The 24,665-nt window shown below is 44.2% G+C and overlaps 1 protein-coding gene across 2 annotated transcripts in view; it reads right to left on the bottom strand.

Annotated features, from left to right (window-relative positions):
- The window catches only part of LOC120958625 (P protein-like), a 60,994-nt gene that overhangs the window by 32,103 nt on the left and 4,226 nt on the right, over positions 1-24,665 (bottom strand). Inside the window, exons 2-3 of one of the 2 annotated variants that reach the window (XM_040381557.2) lie at positions 20,528-21,492; positions 18,985-20,071 (exon numbers count right to left, since the gene is read on the bottom strand). In XM_040381557.2, coding sequence (XP_040237491.1) covers positions 18,985-19,085 — 101 coding nt within the window. In that variant the 5' untranslated portion in view covers positions 19,086-20,071; positions 20,528-21,492. Of the gene's footprint in view, positions 1-4,685; positions 4,888-18,984; positions 20,072-20,527; positions 21,493-24,665 lie in introns of those variants that run through there. The other variant, XM_040381558.2, reaches the window with a different exon arrangement.

The following is a 24,665-nucleotide window of genomic DNA, read 5'->3' as shown; positions in this document are numbered from 1 at the left end:
CGCGAGCCAAGCACACCGCACATGTGGCCACGCTAGTACTTGACTTTCGAACGAGAACGAGAATTCCAGTTCCAGCTGTTCTACCGCTCAGTTCTGTGTCTGAGCCTCGGTCCGGCTGGCCGGTTCACTCCTTGAGCCAATCTAAATCCAATTTCAAGTTCTCGCGATCATCATCAGCGATCATCATCACGCGTCGCAATTCACCCCTTCCAAAAAGGGACTGGTAGTGGAAGGATACCGTACCGTGTCTGCGCGGCCGTGAGCGAACGAGACCGACCGAGGAAGAGATTAGTCAAATTTGAAAGGTGTTTAAACGAAACGCTTACAACCGACGCTTGGTGCGTTGGTAAAATACCTTAAAGGCTGACGATTGATCGGTTTTTGTCTCGAAAGCGGCACCCCGATGTGAATGTGGTATGCGATAGGCGCTACTGTCTATCCGTGATGGTAATGACACTTAAAATAACTAAGATCTTTGGTGGCTTATTGCTAAAGGTGCAACATTGATGATAATTGCTAAAGGTGCTCGATTGTAGCTTGAGTGTTCGGGTTGTTATTTGATCGTAGATGTTATGATTATCAAGACACTTTAAAAAATTCCATCCAAAATATTTCCAACATTTGAAAGAGGAATGCAAGACGACACTTGTGCACTTGGCGAACATGTGTTAAGAACTCTATTGTAGCTGCCAATGGGAGTGTTAAAAAGAGGGCTATTGAGGTTCTCTTTAGCGGTCTGTTCTCACTATATGTCTCGTAGCTCAATATTTCTTCTGATTGATTGTCCTCTCAATAGGCATATCAAAGTGCAGCAAATAGTGTCAGCGCGGTTGGGAAAATTTTCAAGAACGCTCGCTAACAACATCGCCAAGGAACATATAAAATGTGTGGGGCTTTCGTTTGCATATTCAATGTTTAAATTAATATTGAATGCCGTTGACATTAACACCTGGTTATTCACAAATCTAAATAACCGTGTAAATTTATTGCTAAATAGCCTTATTGTAAACATGCTCTCTTATATGCGCATGTAAGACATATTATAATTTGATTGAAAAATGCACAAATTACCATGATAGTTAACATTATGTTGCCTGTGTAGCTGTTCCAAAACTCTTCTCGACCAAATCATACATAGTCTATATTTCGTGTCCAACACATAGGCATTCAATCAAGTCTTTTACCTATGCCAAATTGTGTGATGTGTTTCGTGTGCTTCGCTTGCTCCTAAACAAGGTTCGTCGTCTCAAACAGGTTTCGGACGCCGGGCTTGTAGGGCAATCGTAGCGTCTCTAGCATGCGTTTAAAAGTGGCACCAACTCATATGGCACTTGCAGAGCGTAATAGAGTCGTACTACCCGATAGCCGTTAGCACGACGATTTGTTCTTGAATGCGTCGATTGTCACCGCTGTGGCAGGGTGGCGTCGAGGCGGTGGATTGATATTGCAAAAATGTGGCAAAGATTGTTGAACTGTTTGAAATATGCAGTTACTTGTTGCACCTTCGTTTGCGAAACAACTGGGCAGTACCTTAAAAAGATGCACCTTCGATTTGAAGATGCTTCATCTTGTACCTTGCTGAAGGCATTTCTCCCCAGGGAGTCTTTTTTTGCATTTTCCGTTTCTTGGACTTCGAAATTCTTTTGAAGCAAGAAGAGCACGGAGAGATGAGTTATGTAGCCAATCAAGAAGTTATTAACAAAGTGTGTTTCTTTTTTTCAACCATTCCAAACTGTTCAAGAACCTTCCAGGCCAATAATTCCAGGAAAATTGAAGGCAGTTTTTTTACTCCTCCAGACCAACGGCAGCATCTTGAACCGGTTTCGCGTGCAAAACGCAAAATCCCCTTGTACAACGGGACCGCACAAAACTAATTGCAAACTCTGGACTCCAAACGCAACGTTAAGCAATGGCTAAAAAGCCCAGTCGATGAGAGGGTTCACATGATCGTTAAATGTGTCCCACCGTGGCGTGTCTGCAGTATCTCCGATCTTACCCACTAAGCGAAGTCGTGTAAAAACGATTAACTTCAAGCCGGGTGTAATCGACAACCGTATGCATATGCTCTCGAACAATAGACACTACGAAAAAAACAACCACCCGTATGATGCTTCCACCCTGGTGCGAAATTAGTATGCAACGCAAGGTCTGCCAAAGCAGTGCACCGGAACCACCGTGGCGTGGTGGTGGTGGCACGCGGATGGTGGCCGCTTGTTGCCGGATTTCCCTGTGTCGGATAAATGCAACGAGCAGCATCTTCCCGCTTGATAGATCGGAAATGTGGCAAGGTTGATAGTGCGCCGGTAGCGTCTTATACATGCGGGGCTCCATTTTGGCTAGGGCTAAACGGGGGCAGAGTGTGAGACAAACGGCAAGTCGTCACCTTTCAATGTTAAGATCAAGGTTTTTGCGAGTGTCTTTGATGATGACATATTAATGAGGCTCGAAAAATATAACCAACATACATTGTCTTCAACCTTCCGCAATTGAAAATATACATTTTCGGATACAAATCTTGCGGGTACAAGGCCGTTGCACCGTGGTGCGCCCAAATAAGGCTTTAATCCAGCCGTCACACAAATTGTGGATTTGTGACGCTTCACGGCGGGATTAACCCATTATCCTGAGAGCTCGGTTTTGCCCTGACAGAGATAATTTACTTATCGGCCGTAATCATAATTCACCATCGCGCGACGCATTACAGCACCGAGCAAGGAATAGCACCTTCCAGCGATCCCTAAAGTAAAACTGAAGGATATAGCGAGCACTAATTTATGACGCGACAGAAACTTTTATGTACCGCAGCAATTCATTCGATTAAGATCACAACACACACACACATACGCAGGCGTGTTACAAAACAACGTCTGACCCGAACTGAATTTCCGATATGTATGCGGGCTTTTGGACTGATTTCAACTGTTGGGAGTTCAAAACAATCAAAACGGTTCGTCGCAGTGAGTGACGCGGCGAGCGAGATCACACAGGTCCCTCCCCGGGCAGTCCTTAGAACTTAATTTATTTTATGGTACAAACAACTGGAACATATGTATAGAGAGACGTTAATTAGCTCAAATTGAGTTCATTGATTTGTAACGGATCGGGCTGAGGGTTTCACCGCCTTGGGCCATAGTCGTTCGGGCTGGTTGCTTCAATCGGCCCGAGGACCCGCTTTTGCCTCTTCGCTTTTGGTTTAAGTGGCAGACACAGATGGCAAGCCTGATAAACACATCTCAACCATCGATGGTTAGAGCAAATGGAACTGTCAATCTGGTAGATTGGGTGAAACAGATCGCACAGTGATGTGTTCTCTAGCAAAAGAGTTTCTATCGTTGCACACCGCTTGCAGGGTATTATTGATAAACATTTTTGTTAAGTGAAATTAACCAAACTAGATCTTGCAAGAAGAATGACTTGATAAGTTGCTGGAGGATTTAAAGATAATAATAGTAGCACTTTTGGATTAGTTTATGATGTACAAAAGGTTGTACTAATTTTTGGAGATTTTACTCACTTCCTTGGGATTCATTAAATAAAGGAGCTATCTAATTCTAACGGAGCGACTCATTCTTTAGTAATTAAACCCACTCTACTCTCCACGCCCACTAGCAACTCATTTTCAATTTAAATTATGTTAAATGGGCAACATTCTTTAATGACACTGACATATTTACAATGCAAAACAAACCATTCACAAATTGACAAACGAATTACCTAATGTGCCAAACCAATCCAATGAGAAAGTATTAAGAATCACGGATCTAGTATCTATGAGTAAGTAACTCTCATACAATGTCCAAATTAAAGAAACCTGCAATTGCAACGACTCCAATAGATTCACAATTACTCGCCAGCAATTCCATCGCCATTACCGTGCGCACTCTAAAGCACTGCCAATTGCAAATGCACTTACGGCATAAAATTGCATCCCTAACCACCATTAGCGGAACTGCGACTTGCTAATTCACCTCCATTCCCCACCAATCCCAGTGCAACTAATTTACTTCATCCCTTAAAAATCAACGCTCGCTTGCTGATGCCCGTGCCCGGCCACTTTTATCCCTTCCGACGAGTGTTTAATTGGAGGCGCGTTGAAGATATGCCAATCGATTTTCACACCGAACAAAATAGAGCGACGATGTAAAGTGACGATCTATGGACTGTACCATCCCGTACGAAGAAGCTCTGACGCAGGCAACTATCATCTGACCGATGAGGTCGAATGCGTGGATCACCCACGCGCTGCTACGCGGGAAAACCTCATCATACCCATAGGGAACGCGTCACCCCAGGGCGGCGCACATTCGCTTGGTCAAACCCGGAACAAAACGCACGCACGCACGCACGGCCACACACAAATACTGAAGCATCGACTGAGAACCGAACTCAAAGCCGGTCGAGTGGTGTTTTCTTTCCGAACCATGCAGTTTTCCGAAGTCTCCCGTAACGCTTAAAATAGCGCACGGAACAATCGAAGACACGACAGTGAGATGCATGGGCAGTGCCTGTAAGATACTCTTGGTAGCGAAGTTCTACTTTGCTTTGCCCGGTGCGATCGGTATCCTTCTTTAGGTCCGAAGGTACACGAACATAATTCCACGTTTTGAAATAATAATATTGTCAACACGCGCACCTGTACAATTTTCACTCAAAATACACAATTTAAATGTCTTCCTTGTTGTCACCTTTCCAAAGCACCCAGGACAATCACACAGCACACGGGAAGGATTCGCAGGACGACTCACGCACGCACATCGCTGCACGGAAACAACACGGAAAAACGCAACAACACCCCCGAACTTCGACGCAACGCTCAAAAGCCACCGAGAATCAGCTGTGCACGCATCCAGCCGCGCGAGTGACAAAACTGGACTGAACCGAGTCGCACGAGCAGCACCGCGAGCCGCGATGAGACAGTAACAGCAGCAGCAGAAGCATATGAGAGTGTACAGCCACACTACGCTTACTGACCGACCGCGCCGTGTCGATCGGGTCTTCTCCTCCCTGCCCTTTTTTTGCTGCTGCTACGGGGAGGGAAAGATCTTCCCACCGGGGTAGGTGTCCGGTGGCGTGGGAGATACGGCGGTAAGTGGAGGTCGTGCACCCATACCCATGCGTTTGGAGAGTAAATGGCATCCCCAATTGGAACCCTAGCGTGTGCCGCCATGCCCGGTTGTGTGCTGGTGTTGTGTCGATCTTGGCGATGCGTGTGCTTCGTTACCGCCGGGTTTTAGTACGAATCGTCATCGTACACACAACTACTATTATTAGTGTATGTTTTTTTGTTATGCTCGGGCGACGTTTTTTTCTTCTTCTTCTGCTCCATCTGCTTTGCATTGAGAAGGGGTGTCTCACTTTTGGAGATGACACTTTTCTCACCCAGACTGGATAAAGCAATCACGTGGTGCAGCGAATTGGCACAATCGTGCTGTGCGCGGTGGCGAATTGTTGGCTCCGTTGGCTTTGGGGCCGAATGGGGTGTAATTTGATGATGACACGATGCGCAGTGATCAAAGCACTTGGTACTCTCGAAGGAGAAGTAGGTTGTTGGGTTGGTGTTTTTATTATTTTGATGGAACGTAAAAGAATTTGGGATATGGCTGGAGGATTGCCGGTAGGCAAAAACTTTGCCTTTGCAAGCCAAAAATTATAGCTTAGGGAGCGTCGCATCACTAGCAGCGATTGGGATGTTTGATGAGGTCAAGGGTCATCTTGAGAGCAATGGAATCGGATGAAGTTTGACATGTAAGAGCCATCAAGAAATCATGTGATCTGCTGAGAGCTGTGCACTCTGAGCAAGAATATGGTAATGGTTTTAATTTTGCTAGTAAAGATACTGGGCCACCTCACTGGGGAGGTTAAGTTTTTAAGTTTTTAAGACGAAAAGTTTTTAAGACTCATTTGCTGTTATTAACTAACTGACCCACTGATTAGATATTGATTGAGAGAAAATTGAATTACAAAATAATGAAATATCATGGAGGTTCAAGCGAGTAGAGTCATGAAAGAGTATGTCAGCATAAATCACTAAATCGTAAAAGAGCGAATCGCTGGTCGTCATGGAGAGTTGAGTGAATAGAATCACAGAATAGTGAGTCGCTAGGAGCCATGACTTGATCGTCATGGAGAGTTGAGTGTGTTGAATAAAAAAAGAGTGATCCGTTCGAAAAGTATAGAGAGATGGATCGCAAAAGACTAAATCTTTATGAAAGTACAGTGAGTTGAATCACCAAAAAGCTAGTGGCGAGTCAGCATGATTCAGGGAGTTAAATCACAAATTAACCATAGGTCAGGAAGAAGAATTACAAAACTCACCAGGCAGGCTATGAATCTCCAAAAAGTGTGAGTCAAATATTCAAATCCCTGCAAGCTTCTCTCGTTCAATTCTGTTTAAAGTTCTCTGAATCATCTCTAATAACAAAAGGGATTCTTGAGTCCCGATGTTAAATCGTGCAAAATTTAATTTGCTGTTTAATTTATTGTTCACAATGAAAATTATAGTTAATTAAAAAAAAGCCCTTTTACCTTTAATGTTTTATAATTCGTTATCGATGTCGCAAGTAAAAACATACAGTTCATTGTAACTTTTTGTCAACTTGAAAAAATTGATTCAATCGAGGCTAGTAACGAAACACACAACACAAAAAACTACATACATCACGCATCATCGTAACTTTTCGCTTCTTCCCACCCTAACAGTAAAGTCAAAGTGGGATAGTAAATAAATATATGAAATTGAAAAATGAGAATCTCACTCAACACATTCATCATCGCACTTATGCAAATCCGACGGAAAGCGATTGGATTGGGTTGATAGATTGTTGAGCAAAAATTAATAAACCACACACTACCTTGCCAAATCGTGCGTCGGTTTCCCCAACCCTACGTTTCGAGCGAAACGCGGTATGATTTATGAAGCTGTCAGCTATCATCCTCTGTTTGTTTTGCGACCATAATTAGATCGCCACAGCATGGGGGTAACTGTTAAAAGTGTTGCAATGTATTGTTGATTGTTTTTTTCTAAACACAAAATCGTACTTGATGCCGAGTCTAATTGATTGCAAATTAAAGTGTTGAGTTAATAACTTGAGTTTTCGCTTGACTTTTTTTTGTGCCTCAGCATTCATCGAAATGAGGTCAAACGTCATCGGACAAAGCCGGAAAAACGGCCACACCAAACAATACCGAAAATAGCCGAACGACAAATCGGCTGCGGGGACTTGGACCCGCTTGGTCCCAAATCGTAGCGATTATTATTAGAATGTGTTCTACGTTCGACAGGCGGCGAAGGTTGTGCGTGAGAAGATGCCGTGACGCGTCACGACAGCAAAAGACCAAACCAACAAAAAACGCATCCATCCTTTGCTCACTTACTGCGTCCTGCGGTCGATGTGGATCAAGATCGAACGCGGGACTCACCATGCTCACCCTGCAGGGGACCCTTGAACTCATCCCCTAAAAGTCTTTCCGCGGACACTGACGGGCACCATTAAGGGCACCAAAAATGGGAGACCGATCGCTTTTCCCGCGTGGCGTACAAATCAAACCCTCTCCACTACCGAATGTCCGGTGCTGGTGGCGCTCGTGCAAAACCGCTTCGGCGAAGGTTAGGGTGAAAGGAATTTCAAGTGCACACCTGAAGACGCGCGTCTTTTCGCGTGCCGTGTGATCCCCTCCGCTCGCACGGAGCCGACCTTCGCCGGAATTCGCGAATATGTCGCGCAGCACGCGAAGATGAATTTGGTTAAGCGTGTGAGAATGAGACGGACAAAGTGAGTGAGTGAGTGAGGAATCAATAAAGCAAAACAAAACAAACAGCTATCGATTTCGCTTGGTACGCCTTATCCTACCGAACATACTCGAGTGGTGAATTGTAATCGAAATATCACACCACGGTGACACTGTCGCCTAACTAACACGACTGTAGGCGAATAAGTTGCGTGTGTTGGAGTGTCGGTTGGTGTTTTTTTTATTATTCATAATTAAGATCGCTTTCAAACACCTCCGTAAGGACAAACGTGCAATAAATCCTTGTACGGCAAATGGGGAGGTTATCGTCAAGCCGTTCATTTGCCACCGGAATCATCATCATCATCATCCCCGTTCGGCGCGGGGCCAAGTACGCAGAACGATCAAGACGATCAAGACCGGTGGTAATGATGGACAATCGGACGTCGTCCAACCTGCAGTCCCCAACGGCGATTTGGTGGCACATGATCACGCGCAAACAAGGTAACAATGGCGCACGTCGGCTGGCGTTTCGGAACGCGATCCGTTCGACGGCGCGTTCCGTTTGACGGCTGGCTGCAGACGTGTTTGCAGAACGACCAAAATGCATCGCGTTGGTTGTATCGGGCAGCATTTTGATAAACACACAGTGTGCACTATTGTGCATATGAACCATATGGTTGGGCTGGTCTGTTTCTGGAGAGCGGGCCGCTGGGTTATTCGTCAACTTCATTGACATGCCGGGCCCTGGGCTGTAACGTGCTGTTGCGTGATGGATGGACCGTAAATTTTCTCCCGCGCCTCCACGGAGCGTCGGTGGACGGTTGATGATAGAAGCGGATGGAATAGTCTTTTTTGTTTGCTTCATCATGCAACTCTACCTGGCGATATACGGTGATGCAGATTTGATTGACAAGGTTGCAGCCGTGCCTTCGAGTCGTGTTTGATTTGATAATTAGATTCAAGTATTATAAAGAACTATTGAGCTATTTTTAATTGGAAGAGACATTATTTAAAAGGCAAGCATTACACCTTTTCTTCAAAGTAAAGGTATATACATGGAGTAATGGTGTACTTATACATGGAGCGAAATGTTGAATTTTCCAGAAAATAAGATTCTCTTTACAGGTTTCAAGAAATTCAAGGAAACTGGAATTATTTGGAGTCAAGGATGCAATCGAAAAACTTTTAAGATCTTCAGTTGCGTAACGAAATGCTAGACTTGCTTAGAATTGATAGTTCATGACGTTATATAAATAATGCCCGACGAACAGGACTTTAAAGTCGTTTTTGATTTGTTACAGTCTATAAACATTTAACAGCTCTGTTGCTCTAACAATTCTTCTGTTTTCTCAGGAAAACCTTGAAAACATCTTATTGTTTTGTCTTTACTTTCTGGAATAACCAATTTCTTCTTCTCCTTCAAGTTATTGGCGTAACGACCTAGGCGACCATGCCGGGCTATACAGGCTTTCCAGAGTAGAAGACAATATAGGTTCTCATTTTCGGAGAATTTACTAAAAGAAAAGGACCCCCTTTTAATCAACTTTGTATCAACTTTGGCCAAATTGAGATATTGACGATGCTTAATTGCATTCAATTTGATTATAATCAACGCTTAGTTAACGTAACCAATTCGGAACGATCATCCTTTTCTCTCGGTTACGCATTAATTTCCCACGTAATTGAAATTTCGCATCGATAGAATGTTCCTAGAAATGGTATAAAGCCATTTACAGCCAACAAGTTGAAAGGATCTCGAAAATCCTGATGTAATCAATGGATTGCCATCTTCGCAAAAAGAACCGCACTAACCCATCAGCGTCAAAGGATGTAAAACAATACCGGTTAAATAAGGCCATTACACAAACCGGGGGACAAGAAGATGAGAATTCTAGTGAATCGAATCCGCTTTCCTCCTGTCCGGAGTTTAATCTTCTCCCAGGCTGGTTGAAATAGATTTCGTCACTTGGACAAATCCTCTTACGTCACACGGTGTGGCATCAATCACGTTCGATTGCTGCTAACAGCACTATCGGTAGCTGTAGACACAGTTCGTCTAGAACCGACTGGATGAATTGGTTCCCGGTCGTTCGCACCTGCCGTTAGCTGCTCGGTTTGAATCATTCTCACGGTTGGAAGAGGGTGTTCGCTTCTTTCTGTTGAATTTCCTTCCGGTACAGAAGTAGAAAGAGCATCACGAGCAAGAACATCCGACCTTTAAGAGTCCGGTCGACTCAGAGCGTGGCTTCACTTACTATTTGTGAAATATTCGCTTCGCTTACAGTTTAGCATCAATTTAGCCACCGAAAACCCATTACGCATCGCCTCGTAATAGAATCACACGGGGACACAGTGACAGCGACGACGACGACGATGGTGACGCCAACGATTCTGTACACCATTCTGGGAACCGCCCAGTTTGTGTGTCGGAAATTTGCGACATCCGCAACAGATTTATGCCATTCTCGATCAACTCGTCCCTGCTCGTTGGCCTTGGAAGATGTTGAATGTCGTGTTGGATTTGCACGGTATTTGGCATAAATCTGTGCCTTACCATACCTTGAAGGTACCTGGTTGGATGTTACGAATAAATGGACATCCTGCATACTAAAACCGTTTCCACGTGGCTCGCACTAATGAACCGTGAAATATTTTCCCCACCACAAATTAAGGCATGTTTAGGCATTTTTTGTGGAAAACAATTCACTAAAAAAATATAAGCTTGTATCCTTTATTTTACCTTAATATTTCCTCCCAGAAAAAAAGTATATCAAGATGAATGGACGCACTTCGTGTATCGTACCAACCATTCCAGTCTCTTGTTTTTGTTGCGGTTTGCGGAATGTAGCAAAATGTTTTCCCCAAAGAAGCAGGCGAAGAAAGCGTCCCTGTACGTACTAATACACACGGCACGTGTAGCATCTTAAGCATGGGAAACCCAACGAAACGAGAAAATACTACCGGGGAGCATGCGAGGAGCCTCTCTCCGCTAATCCCGCTCACTCGGATTTATTGTGGTAGAAAATCAGTGGAAGCATTTCTCGCCGGAAATTCCTGCCCAAAAGCCGCACAAACAAAAATGAGCTTACACAAACAGCACAAATAATCATAGCAAAACCGTAAAGCAATCCCAAACCATCATGGCTGGCGGAAGATACGCACAAATATTAGTAAAGTTGTGTGTGTGTTTGTGTTGGGAAATAAATAATAGAAGTAGAAGAAAAGCGCCATGGTCAGCATGGGCTTTGGCAGCTGTGAGAGAAAGGAAAGATTGAGGAAATGAAGATAAAAAGCCCCTTCCAAGCCAGCCAAGTCTCGGCGCTGCTGGGCATGTCTCGTCTACGGCGCAACCATTAGGATACGACTCATCCTCAAACAGAGACGCGTTGGAGAGGCTTTGTTTTTTTTTTTTTTCATTCGGAATGGGACAAGCGAATCGATTTTTGCTGCCCCTTATCACTGTAATGTGTCATCCGTTTTTGACCGGGGGTTTGTTTATTTTTATCATACCCTCAAGCAAACACGCGGATTATAATGAGAGGTTTAGGATAAAACTAAATGTTCCACCACCGATAAACAAATAAACAAACAGAGCGGCAAAAAAATACATAGAAACTGCTGACTGAAGAAATAAAAACAGAAAAAATAAGAAGCCAGTCCACTCGGACGCCAACACGGAGTAGGACGGAGATTAAATTCAATCGAGTTGATTGTTTGCAAACAGCAATGGCTGTTAAATTGAATGGCATTCGGAGCGCTACAAGTCGACGCCATATCGCCAACGATATCCTGTGTGTGCTGGTGTGTCTGTGTGTATTTGTAGGTGAAAGAAAGGGGAGGCGAGAAATCAACGAAGTAGAAAAAAGGAAACCAACGAAAGGGAACCTTTCGTCGACAGTTTGCTTTCAGCAGCTCGTTCGGCTGGCTTGATTAATCATTCCGGGAAAAGTCCGACCACAGCCAGTCGCGACCGGTCGTAACTTCTTCCCGAAGACCAATGGCCTCTCGGAAGCCACTCCACAACATTGGCCACAGTGCCCGCTCCGCCAACGCCATAGAGACAGAGAGAACGAACGAACAAAAAAAAAAATGGTATAAAATTCGCACATCGGCTGCTCTTTGTACAAAATGGCTTATTCAAATGAAGAGTGCTGCCGTGGATAAGCTTTTCCTTCGCCCCATCCAAGACCATGCGACGGTATCATGAGGCCGGCACGTGGGTACGTCTTTAATGCAAAGCAGAAATGGGGGATGTAGCTGATGCTGATGAATATGTGCGTTTGATTGCCAGCCCAGCCCACCGGAGGGAGTGCGTAACGACCACTTAAAAGTTGATGGAAATGTGGTTGTCTTTTCTCGTAAATATTTAACAGTGAGTTTGTGTGTGTGGGATGAGGGAAAATGTATACCGCGTCGAGTTTCGTGAGATGGCGTTGCTCCACTGGAAAAGCGCTCCAAAGTTTCTCGGAATCAAAAGACTTCATTTAAGGGGTGCAAACAACGACGCTGTTGCGCGTAAGTGGTTAGAGATTAAATGTTTATACAGTTTTGTAAACTTCTGTGAAACAAATTGCAGTGTTAAAGGAGCCTAATTCTCGTAGTGATTTAATAAACGCCTGAGAATTAATGCGTGATAATTGATATCAAGTTCCGTACAGGATTCTCCAAACCTTAAAATCGCATTGCAACATCGACATAGTGTAGCAAATATCGCTAATATTGCTATGATTATTGACAGCTTGTTAAAGAATCTTTGTAAGCATCAGAAAGATTATTATCAGTTCTTATAAGGTTAAAGAACGTATCCGAAATGCTATTTGTAAGTTTCAATTGCTACCAAGGGGCAATCACTCTCCAAAACAACATACTTAAGGTAATCGGAAACAATTTTTCACTTTCGCTCGGTTTTCCAGGATCTCATTTTCAGCCAATACCACGAACACAGAACACATTTCGTTTGAATCGCAAAAAATAACCCCGCTAATGTTGCGTTCGTGGAAAACGTGGAAAAGATGTTCCTCAGACCATCAAAGTGCAGTCACGTATCGGCGCGCACATTAGCGCGTGTTTGGCATCCCAAATTCCAGACGATTCTGTCGGCATTCAGAACAATTTCGAAAGCCCCTTGCCATACAACATTCTAACACACTGTCAGCTCTCTTGCTTTCTCTTTCTCTCCCTTTCGAGGCAATTCGAAATGGTTTGTTTTTCCATCCGATTTTTCTACCCCCGTAAACCCAAGTGGTTCGATTACCACTAATTACGATGACCTCCACGCGAAACGCCACGCTTTCGTGACAACATGCATCGCACACTAATTTAACCACCTGCATTATTGATACTGCAGCGCGGCCAGCATTGCGCCCTTCCGATGAAAGAGAGCATGAAACAAGCGGTAAAAGGCGTTTGGTGGATGAAATTTTCAATACCACACCGGTGTTAGTACGCCCTTGACAGAGAGGGTCAGAGGGTTTTACGAAGGATAAATACTTGCTTACATGCTTTTGTGCTCATACCCTCATACATTTTCACCCAGCCTGGGACGCCAGTGCGGCATCGAACGGGTACGGTATGTAATTTACATAAAATGTCGAAAGCTGGCTTCATTTTGGAGGTAATTTTTTTTGTGTGATGGGTCGAAGAAAGGACCTTTACTGAAAGGTCAACAGCCGAAGATAAATTGGATTGTTTTTTTTTGTTAAATATTTAAACGTATGGTTTGTGGACGTAAATTGTAGCTTATTTTATGGTGAACACATTTCAATAACAGTTAAATAAATTTCAAATTAAACTCTCATCTCATTAAACTTAATGAGCATTTGCACTGTAAAATATGTTACCTCCAATCTGCAACCCTAACCTTTAAACTGCTCCCCGTTCAAGTGGCTAAGACGATTGCATCTACATTAACAGTAGCCTTTTCGCTTCTGTCGCCCCTCCTTTGACGTACAGTGGCATTTTCCTACGCGACTGCACAGCTTGTGCACAGCTTTTACTGCCGTCTCAATGTCTCCGGACGCTATTGATCGGCCCCGGGGGCTATGAGTCAGCGACGTTGGCTGGCGGAGCCGTGAACCAGCCGGCACTTACAAATCTTGAGATCATCGCATGAGAACTTTTAACGCCGTGGCTGCCATTTGACAATGGTTGCAAGTGCGTCTCGGTTGTTTGTTTTGTTGTGCTACCGTTTTGCTGATGTGTCCGTACCGCATCCTTCATGCGGTCGAGAGCGCGCGATCACTACACTGGATCTAAAGCACTGTGCTTATTTGTAGCATTAAATGGTGTGGCTTCCCACGAACACCTTTTGCTGGTTTACCTTCTCTTTTTCCTTCTTCTAGCCATTAGTCTCGGAACACACACACGCACACGCTCGTGAACTTGCGCACAATTAGAACCGTTGTCAAAGTGCATCACGATTTGTCTGTAGATGAGGCTATGAGATTAATTGTTGCAGCTTGGAATTGGTTGTAGCAAACAGGAAGCTAAACAGACCGGATTGGAATAGAATGGCACATGTTGGCACAAACGATGCTCTTGGCCTAAATTGATAGCACCGGCGGAGGAACATTGTTGCGTTTTTTGAAGGTTTGCATTGTAAAAATTGTTGTCTTCATCTCAAAATTGCTGACACTGTTGATTATACTCTCCACTGAGGATTTAGAGGTTTTTTTTCACTGTTTTTTTCTTCTCCATCTGCATAAAACAACATTTAAGGTTGCTGCATTTCCGTTGGACATGTTCCTTTATAATGATGGTTTTTTAGAGCTTCGACCATCAATCACAGCTCCCACGTGACACGTGGGTGAAAGCGTAAAACTAAAAGGCTAGCAAACACGCTTAAAAAAGGCCACCTCACAAGCGTACACGTGTTTGCCCATCGACCCTTGCATACTGCAACGTGGCACCGTGTGAGGTAGAGCAAGTGCAAACACCCAGCGAAGCGGAAAATATGCATCTTCCTGTCCGTGAACGGGGTAAGGATTACACGCGTCACCGTTAGGTGCCAGGGAAAGAAAGAGAAAGCCGTACGCCGTGACTTAGCAACGCATGCGCTTGCACCGCTGCTATGCGCAAGTGAAGAACGAAACATAGAGAAAGTAAGAAAGAAAAAACCCCAACTGCATCATACAAAGTGTCACCAGGACCGGGTCATAAGGTTGGCTTTTTAAACAACGCCACATGAACTTCATATTGCACGCAAACGGCAATGAAGGCAAAAGAAACACTCTCTCTCTCTCCCTTTACGCCCTTTTGCCTGGACGCTTTTTCTTGAGCTTTCTTTATAAGTTTTCCCAGCGCGCTGCAAGGAAAAATGATACCGCGCTGGTGTATTTATTACACTTTAAGGTTGTCCCTTTCAAAGGCAAAGGTAGAGCAACAAAAAAAAGTATAAGTCAAAGTGTAATACCTGACCTTGGAGACTTCTGACGCGTAGCTGCAAAGTGTGTCAAATCAATGTGGAAAGTGTGGTACACATGAAGTGTTTCTTCTGCTTGAGCTGCTTCGATGAATGAGTAATAAACGTTCTAGACGGCATAATTAATATTTCCCAGCCAGTGGAAAGTATTTAAAACTTGTTAATTAGAATTTTAATCAATAGAATCTTCATCTTGCATAACATTTGTTGGCGCTAGTCGGACCTAAGCTCGATCATGCAGGTAACCTTTATGAGACATACCTTGAATTATTCTACATCGAATATCAACCGTATTCCAGGACGATCTGAACGGGAATGTATCCTCTGTTCGGTCTTGTAGGAGTCGATTGGTCCATCAAACGGACCATCAAGCCGCTACTATCGCAATCAGTACAATCACGACATACTACTGCAAATGCCCCCGTCACAATAGTTGCAAGAGCATATTTCTATTCAAATAACATTTCAACAAAGCACCTTTCTTCTACATTCTTCCAATAAAGCTCGTTAAAATGTAGCTAAACTTCGAGATACGTCCAACATTCGAGAAATTGTTCTTTCATTTTCCCCCAAACAAGATCCTAAACGAAGGTTTTTGCATATCGCTCAATTTAATCTTCATCGTTCTGGAAAAGCATAACGAGCAGCGAAGTGAAATTATGACCAGCTTCTGCATCCGCTTTTAGCACCCGCTTCGCGATGCTGTAAATTGGTAAATGTTAATCCGTGGCCCGCGTTCCGAGGCGTGAATGTCAAGGTCACGACATTGATTTCCCAAGAATCGTCCTAGCGATGCCCAAGGGCGGTCCAATGTGAACATTACCGGGTAGCAATTCCAAGAAGTTAACCTTTCATCTTTTGGCTATCAGCCAAAACAAAAAAGCTCTGCACAAAAAAACCTGCAAAATACTGGAGATAAATGATGCCTTCTCGTTTGTCCGCCTAACCAGCCGCTGTCGCTGATGATAAAAAGACTAGAAAAAAAACAAAACAAGCGGAAAACTTTGTAATTGTTTTTGTTCGCCCGATCAAACGCAGAGACGATCGAAAATACTGGAACGCGTATGCGTCCCGATCGATAATAAAATCATTAGATCTGTTTTTCTCCGACTCACTGCACACTTCAGCGGGGAAGTTATTTCAATTGAACGGCTCTTCCGAATGACTTAACATTTGTTTCGGATCCGTTTCGCACGCCGGCACGCCAGAGCACGAGTCCTTTGGGTCTTGTTGATTGTTTTCGTACGGGGCGCTTTTTTGCTGGCCATGTCAACCTTATTTCCTCTTTGATTTTGGTGTCTCATTCTCCTGGAAAAGCGGGCACTTTGCTTACTTCAGACCGATGCAGATGAAAGCCCGATGTCTGTACACCTGCAGGGAGCAAAATAAAACGTTCAATCTCAAGTATGCTCCAAAGACGAAAGTCATTTACTCGACCCTCCGACACTGCGTAGCAACGTTCCCGACATGTGAAGGACAGGAGTCTGCTTTCATGGAGTCTTGATGTCTGAATGACAACATCATTGCTGTTTGAGCATCCCACAATGTCAGTAACCTTTCGGAAACGGTACGGAAAACAGGAAAACATTCTCCCCTATTCGTCCCAGTTCAATCACCTCCAGTTATCGAGTGAAGCGTTTGTTTGTTTTTCTTTCCCTACCCTTACGACCAATTGCTCCAATCTGTGTTGGAGCCCACCACGGCCACATTAGGATAGTGCTGGGTCGTATGATGGCGTACGCGTTAGCAGCCTACATTTGGCTGACATCAGCATCTATGCCAATCGACCGGCCGCATCGAAGAGCAGAGGACGATGAAAAGTTTTCGTTAATGTTTGATCGGTGACCTTTCGAGAGAACCGGCAAATTGGATGAGGGTGGGTGCACGCAATTAGCTCACCTAGCCCGACTTTTAAATCGAGCGCTGGCGGGACGAGGATCCAAGATCCAATTTCCCAACGTGCGTACGGAATAATTTACAACGCCCGCGACTCGTTAAGGCTCTATTGACGATGTTTTTTTGGGGGACTCTTCGGGCACGCACACGAAAGGGAGAAAGGTTAAATCGTCATTGAACTTTCCATTTCCGACGCGACGCGGTTGTTGTTTTGTCTGCGGAACGATTTCCTAATCTGGGCACAATTTACGCGCTATTTGTGCTAGTGGGTGGACCGCGCTTGAGTTTGTAAAATTTACAACGAGACAGGGTGAGACAGGGTGGCGTCCGCTTAATGACGCGTTTGGGCGACGCTTAATATGCTCTAATTAGTCGGCACGGCAGCAGTTATGGACGCCGGGAGGTCTCAGGATGTTGTGAAATTGAGGCCAAACGATGGCACGGTGTCACTAGATTGGTTTTGTTTTTGTTCCTTAATTTATGATAATTGAACCATGCTCGAAAGTACGCCTAAAAGTAATTGCTTTTAGGCTCTCGGATGATAGATGTCGCATGCGATGGACTATTAAATCTAATTTAAATTTCAATGTGATAGTTTTATGTCTATAATGGATGTAAGGTTTAGATTGAGCAATGAGCATTAGCAAATTGCAATTTTAAATTTACGCACGAGAACTGGTAGCAAAATCACCCATGAACTACCTACTTCCATTGTTTTGAAGGACATTTTGAAAGAAACTCTTGTTTCTAGCAACAATAGCCTCTCTCTCATCTAAGGTCCAGCAACTTTGTTTGCCTATAATCTTATCCTAGAATCTTTCAGCTCGATAGGCAGGCAATTCATCATCGTTCGGCCCTTTTCAACACCGCGCTCATGAGGACAAAACTTACGTGCACAATGTTACACATCCACTTCTCATTCGGTCGACCTCTTGACCTGCTTCGGCAAAGGAATGGACACCCCCTCCATCTATCCCCGTCGAGTGCATTCGTGCAGTCAACAAGCAGGAAAATCAATTAATCATCATAATCATTCACCCGTGGCCAGCGCAACTGATGATGGGTGGAATGATGAGACCTGCCGTCGACCAGACTGTAGCAGCCGCCGTCCACAGCTTCACCCAAGCGCGTTCCAGACTCCAAATGACCATCATTTACCGTCAATCAACGGGCAGTCAACGGGATCCGACCGTTTGTGTGTCCCGCACCCAGCACGGACCCAGCACGGATCCATCATAACACAACGTCTTACGATGGACACGGCCGATCAAAGAGCACGGCCGCGCTGTACTTCTTCGTGATGGATGTGGACCGAATGAGATAAAAAATCAATTAGCGCGAGGCAGCAGCAGCACGCGAGATCTTACCCATCCGCGCACACGCTCCACAAAACCATGCGTCTCCATCAGCGGTGTCAGCTTCTTTGATGAGTGTCGGTGGAAAATTTATGTGACATTCCAGGGAATGGAATGATTTGCGGACGAAATCGGCACAATTAACGGGCCAAATTCCGGGATGAAACGAATGCACACACAGCGGCGTGAGGTTCTTGGGCGTTTGTTCATTATCAAATTAATTAGCGATGGAATGTGACGAATGCACACATTGCGAACAAATACCGCGAACTTGATCAATGTTTTCCCCAAAGATTTTTTATAACACTCGTTATTACAACACATACAGAATTCAATTGGGATGTTATTCTAGAAATTCGATTTGTTTAGTACAGATAAAGCAAAACACACACACAGACAGGGACAACCACGGTTATTAAAACACAGAAAGAACACATGGACACAGAGCACAGTCACAACATCAACACAACAACCACACACAGTCTAACTAAGCCCTAAATGGGAGATGTTGTGTATGTCAGGGTCGTGTAAAACCAAAGGGCACAGTGTACATGGATGGGGTCAAGGTGTATGCAAACTCACGGTTCCACTTCCTGGCTGTGGAGCGAATCGTCCGATTCCGGCACCAGCCCAATGCGTCCGTACGCACTGGTCGACGTTGGTGGTCGCAGATTTTTCGGCATTTCCGGGCCCTTCTTTTTGCGTCGGTCCGCCACCGTGTCTGCCTACTGCGGTTTGTTGCCTCTCTGCCGGGTGGCCAAACTTCCCACTACAAAATAGCTCGCCCCTCTCGTCTACTGAAGCTCTGGTAAGGAAGTGGCGGCAAACGGGTAGTCGCCAGGGGGTGACGTACTATTCCTGACAGTAGTACTAGAGACCTGAGAGCAGGGTTTGTGTTTGCGGCGATTTAATTTACTGCCCTTGGAGTAGGAGTAGCGAGGCCTTCAAAGTCTAAATCCAACCAACAAACAGGGAAAGACTTGAAGGGATTTGTATATCTTTGCTTCTCGCTCTCTTTATCGTTCTCTCTCCGCTTCTTCTGATTGCTAATAATTTATCCAAAAAATGGGTTACACACCCGGACCTTAGATCCAATATGGATCACACGCGTCCAACGGGTTTATCTTTGGTTTGGTATGAAGGCAATCGTGGAATATTTGTGTGTATGTTTTGGACGACACCCGGTTGATAATTTTGCGGGACTTCGGGTCAGGTTCGGACGCAGTCTTGTGCTAGTTGAAGCGGTGGCAGATGATGATGGCAGATGATGGCTCTACGTGTTCGCTACTGCTTGGGTCCGCACAGTGAGATGGGTCGAACGGACTTGTGTGCCGTCGGCACACCGGTGCGAGAGCGTGAAACGTTTTGTGGGGAAAATCTTAATGATGATGGTGCGGTGGGAGATGGGGGTTGGGATTTGTTGCGCTTGGTTTTCTCTCTCTCTCTCGATTTTCTTTGTGCCTGTCTACCCTGCACTCTAATGCTCTAAACGTGTGCGAATGGGGATGATGCAATAAATATACGTTTTATGCTTGCCAATTGGTTATGCGAGCTGATTTTGGCATACAGAACGCGGTTGACAAACTACCGGTTTCTACGCGCCCGGTATGATAGTTGTGGTGGTGGTGGTGGTGGTAGTGGTACTAATGATGATGATGAGGATGTACTGCTGTAAAAGAAAATGGTTGAAGAGAAACTATTTTAATAATTCTGATTGCAGTGTTTGTTTATGATTATTTTTTATGATGAAAGCGAATAATTTCAAAGTTACTATTTAAATGTTATTTCTATGTGTTAACTACGACTAAGACTACTCTTTGTAAACAATCGTATACCTTCTAGTAGTGAGATGTAATGAATTCTTATCCTAACATAAATATAGACTTCAAAAAGTCTACTTTCTACCCTCTAAATGATTTTATTGCTAGGCTTATACTACTTCATGATACATAACCTCACACTTAAACGACACGCGAAGAGATGGAGTTAGCAAAAACCAAAAAACAAAAACAAAAACATTTAAAAATTTTAAATAAAACTTTTCTTCACAAAAACACAAAAAAAAACTAAACCCACACTAATCCACCGTCATCCTGCTGCACCTGTATAGCGGGAATAAACTTACTTTGCAGTACATTTTCAGCCGTCATTGCGCGATTGCCGTCGTGCTGCTGTCGTTGAGCATTTTGTCCACTAGCTGGAACAATACTTTGTTTATGTGTTTCGTGTTACGTTGTGGCACAAACACAAAAAAATGGGCACTGACCTTTGAAGCCCTTGCACACAAACACTAATGCACTTGGGGATGTATGGGATATGAGGTTTCCTTGCACGACACTCTTGCTCTTGCACTCGATCACACGCAGAGGCTCGAGCTCGCGTATATTAATACTCCCCGATCGGGGTACTATAAACGCGTAAAAAGGAACGCAACTGAAGCAGTATCACAAAGGATCGGTTGTTTCTTCTTCTTCTTTTCACTAATTAGGAACAAAATGAGGGTCACTCACAGTAACTGTACGGTGCACACTACAAACTGATCTTCACATTAACACAAACACACATTGGACCGTTACTTGTTTGTAATATTCTTCAAAATTGCATAGAGCTATTTCTGCCATGAGGTTTTTTACTTGCACTGATAATAAAATGGCGGGTATCACCTTCTGCCGATGAATTGTACACATTGAAGCATACAAATCTGGTTGCTGTTTGTCTCACTTTCTTAACACTAGCACCGTAGTAAAACAAATGTAGTTGGCTACCGATTTGTTTTACACAAAGCACACGAAAATCACGAACGTGACACACGCCACGTTTGTGGAAAACTTTACCGATCCAACCGGTACGCCGTACGACGGAAAACTAGCTCCAACGGCTAGCAATAAAACGTGGAGGATGAAATTTTCATAGCAAAGTGTTGGTGTAGCGTCCCGATTGCCCGAGATTGGAGCGATTCGGCCCGATCGCTGCACGACGGACGATCATCGGTTGACTCGATCGTCTCGGATGTAACAGAAGATCGAACAAGCTGCAGTGTGTGTGTGATAGATCGAAGATGATCGTCGCTTCCTGACGATGACACAGTTTCTGAAACAAAACAAAAAATGACAGTCAAAAATAGACAAAAAGAAAGGACAATCGATTAATTATTATCTTCGTCACTTTCGTGTACAGTTGGAATTAGAATGCGTCGTTCGTTTCCCCCAGCGGTAGTCCGAACATGAGACTCAACTAATCTTTAATTTTGTCTTAACCCAAACTGAGCGTACCAAATCTTATCTTCCTGATGCGAGGGTTTGTCTAGCAGGGGACAAAAAATACTACAACAGACAAGCCTTTCTGGAGCGCAACGAGGCACTAAATCGTATACCAATTATACATAACCATTTTTCGGGCGCTTGGATGACAAGCGATAAGCCACGACTAGCTCGGCAGCTGACCCTGAAAGCATCCGGTGGTAGAGCCACAGCATACTTTCTTTAACTGTGTTGTCATTCTAGTGAAACAGTCTGGAATAACAAAGAAAAGTATAAACCACTGAAATGTTAGGAACTTCCCAGAGTAACTCTTTTCGAGAATTTGCACTTTTTACTTTACTTCTTTATTTTGATTTATTTTTACTTCGTGCCGCTAAGCTAAATAGCGTATCTCTGTTGGAGTTCTTCAACCTCTGCTTCAAAACAATGAAGTGATAAAATAAAAAATAACATCAACAAATGCCTTTTAATTCTAGCGGCAAACTAATCAACCTAATTTTAATCTTTCGCTTCATCTTAGCAGCCAGCGCTAGAGGTGCTACCGAGAATAACATCCACACGAAACTCAACACGCGTCATATTGTGTCATAAATTTACAAATTATTTACCCATAGGCCGGGATCTTTAAGCAAAACGCTCGCTGTATCGTTGTGTTTGTGATAGGTAGTAGCTATTTGACCGAGGGTCAACATCATGACTGCCGTCGAAGGTTCGCACAAACAGTCTGGACCAGATCCAACGGGAGTAAAACCAGCGACTGGTAGAATAAAATTAGACAGACCACGCGCAGCTGCTTTGCTCAGATTTCGACGCAGCGCTTGAAGCTTCAGTAGACACGGATCTCATCAAAATAGATCATCGCCGATGACACGGCAAAACCGAGGGGCGATACGGTACGGCTGAACTGTCTGAGCTGGTGCGTCCAGTACTGGTATTGCTCGGCACTGACGCACCAAGACGCTTGCAATGCTCACTTTATTGTCTAATCCAGTCTGCCAACGCTCAACACAGAGAGTGAGCGAGGGAGATTTCCATGCTTCCGGCAGCTGAAACGGCTTGCCGATAATATTGCACCGAATATGTTTATAACATTCATAACACTGGAAGGTACTTGCGGTAGATTTATTCTATTAATCGAGAGAAATACATTTCCCCACCCTCGACTCAATCACCCGAAAAACTCGCCTCACCCATCGAACGTGCTAAATTTGGAACGAATGGATTCCTAACTTCGTTTGGCAATGGGTTTCGGTGCTAATGCCTCCATACCGTTCCAAACCATAATTACGAATCACAAACACACACGCACACACATTCCCATGAATAAACATCATTTGCAATCTCGAATGAGGTTCTTAAAAAAGAAATCTATAAAAATCCAATCACGTTCAGGTTCGCTACCTTCGCATTTAGGGAGTAATTGTAAGCCAAGGGTTTTGCTCCGTTCACGTCTAACTAACCTCAACGGCAAAGTTAACAGCGGTTAGAGCAACAAGAAACACGGGTTTTTATCCTTCAAAAACATATCAAAGCGTACGGAAAGGACCACTTTTGGAAATGGAAACATGGATAGGAGCAGCAAAACCAGCTCCGAGGCAACTTCTGTCAGCTTACGTCAATGAGCAAAACGAATGACAAAGGATAATCAAAGACCTCGGTGGTCGGTTATGAAGAAGAAAGTTTTTCTACCCATGCCTTGAAAAACTTTGCCCACACGTGAACTTCCAGAACGAACGAATGCTGGGACATCTTTGTTGTCGTACAAGATTTCTCATCTTCCAATTACACCAGACACACATTGGATCCTTGTCAATCCTTCTTCAGAATGGCAAAAAGTTCTGCCAGGGAGTGGAACACCTTCGATGCTCTTGAACCTACTTCTCCTCCCCGACTGATGATGAATCGAAACAGTTTGACTCTATAAATAGCACCGGTGATTTGATATGATACAGAAGGTGCATGATGCGCCATACTCCCCAAACAAAGCATCCACCTTTGTACCAGTCAGGCTTCGGGTAGAATGTCACTGCACAGAACTACCTCCCTCCCTTTTTGTATAGTTCACAATAGAGCGTTCTATTGTGCAAACCATACCGACTCGAAACGTAAGTCAGCATAAGTGTAACGATTTTCTCGAACAAAACAGTGCCCCTTGCCAATTCCCCTACACGGTCATCCATGTCCTCCTTGGTGACAAGTTCCGGTATTCCTGCACACACAAGTGACACAGATTCCTTCTGACACCGATTCAGTCAGCTGGAAGATTTGACGGGAACTGGAAGTCGCAGGGCCTGGGAGCGTAAACAGCGAGCCATGTCTACCATTTCTGGATGGTGTATGAAAAGATTCGGTCCGCCCTTGATGCGAGACCTCTCCATTTCCATTGCTCAAGGTTTATGTGTATGCGTGTACCATGTCTATCATCAGAATATCACCAAGAGCTGTCCTCTGTAGCAATCTGATGCAGTACCAGAGCAGGATGGCTTGGGCATCCGGTGGGAAATTGAATGCACCTAAGCATCGGGAAAGCAGCTCTTGTGGATGTGTTGGTTGGGCTCCTTTGAAGGGATGCTCGCTGCCTACGGCAAATAACGGTGTCGGTTGGATGATGAAGAGAGCAGATCTTTTATTTATGAGTAATGTTTTCACTACACTGCTTGCATATAGCCCACAACACATGCTTGTGTGTGTGTGTGTATTTGCAAGTGTGCTGAAGTAAATCGATAAAGTTAGCTTTTTATAGCTCGGTCTTGCCTTTCTGTCCAACTGTGTTCTTTGTAAAAATATAAACACTTTTCACTTGGTTTTTATGCTTCTGATTATGAGCACATCCATCATAAACGGGATGCAATCGCTTCTAAATGGATCTTCACACAGTTTGTTATCAATGCTTTTGAATTTCAATCATTGAGCGCCATTCCTCATCCCTTCAACGTCCCAATTACTATAAGCCGATTTCAAACGCATCGGAAGACGCAACGGAAGGCTCCACAAGTAAGTGAA

This window comes from Anopheles coluzzii, chromosome 3 (assembly GCF_943734685.1).
Source record: "Anopheles coluzzii chromosome 3, AcolN3, whole genome shotgun sequence".
Lineage (NCBI taxonomy): Eukaryota > Metazoa > Arthropoda > Insecta > Diptera > Culicidae > Anopheles > Anopheles coluzzii.
Note: the sequence above shows the minus strand (reverse complement) of the source record. Positions and strands in the feature narration are given on the sequence as shown.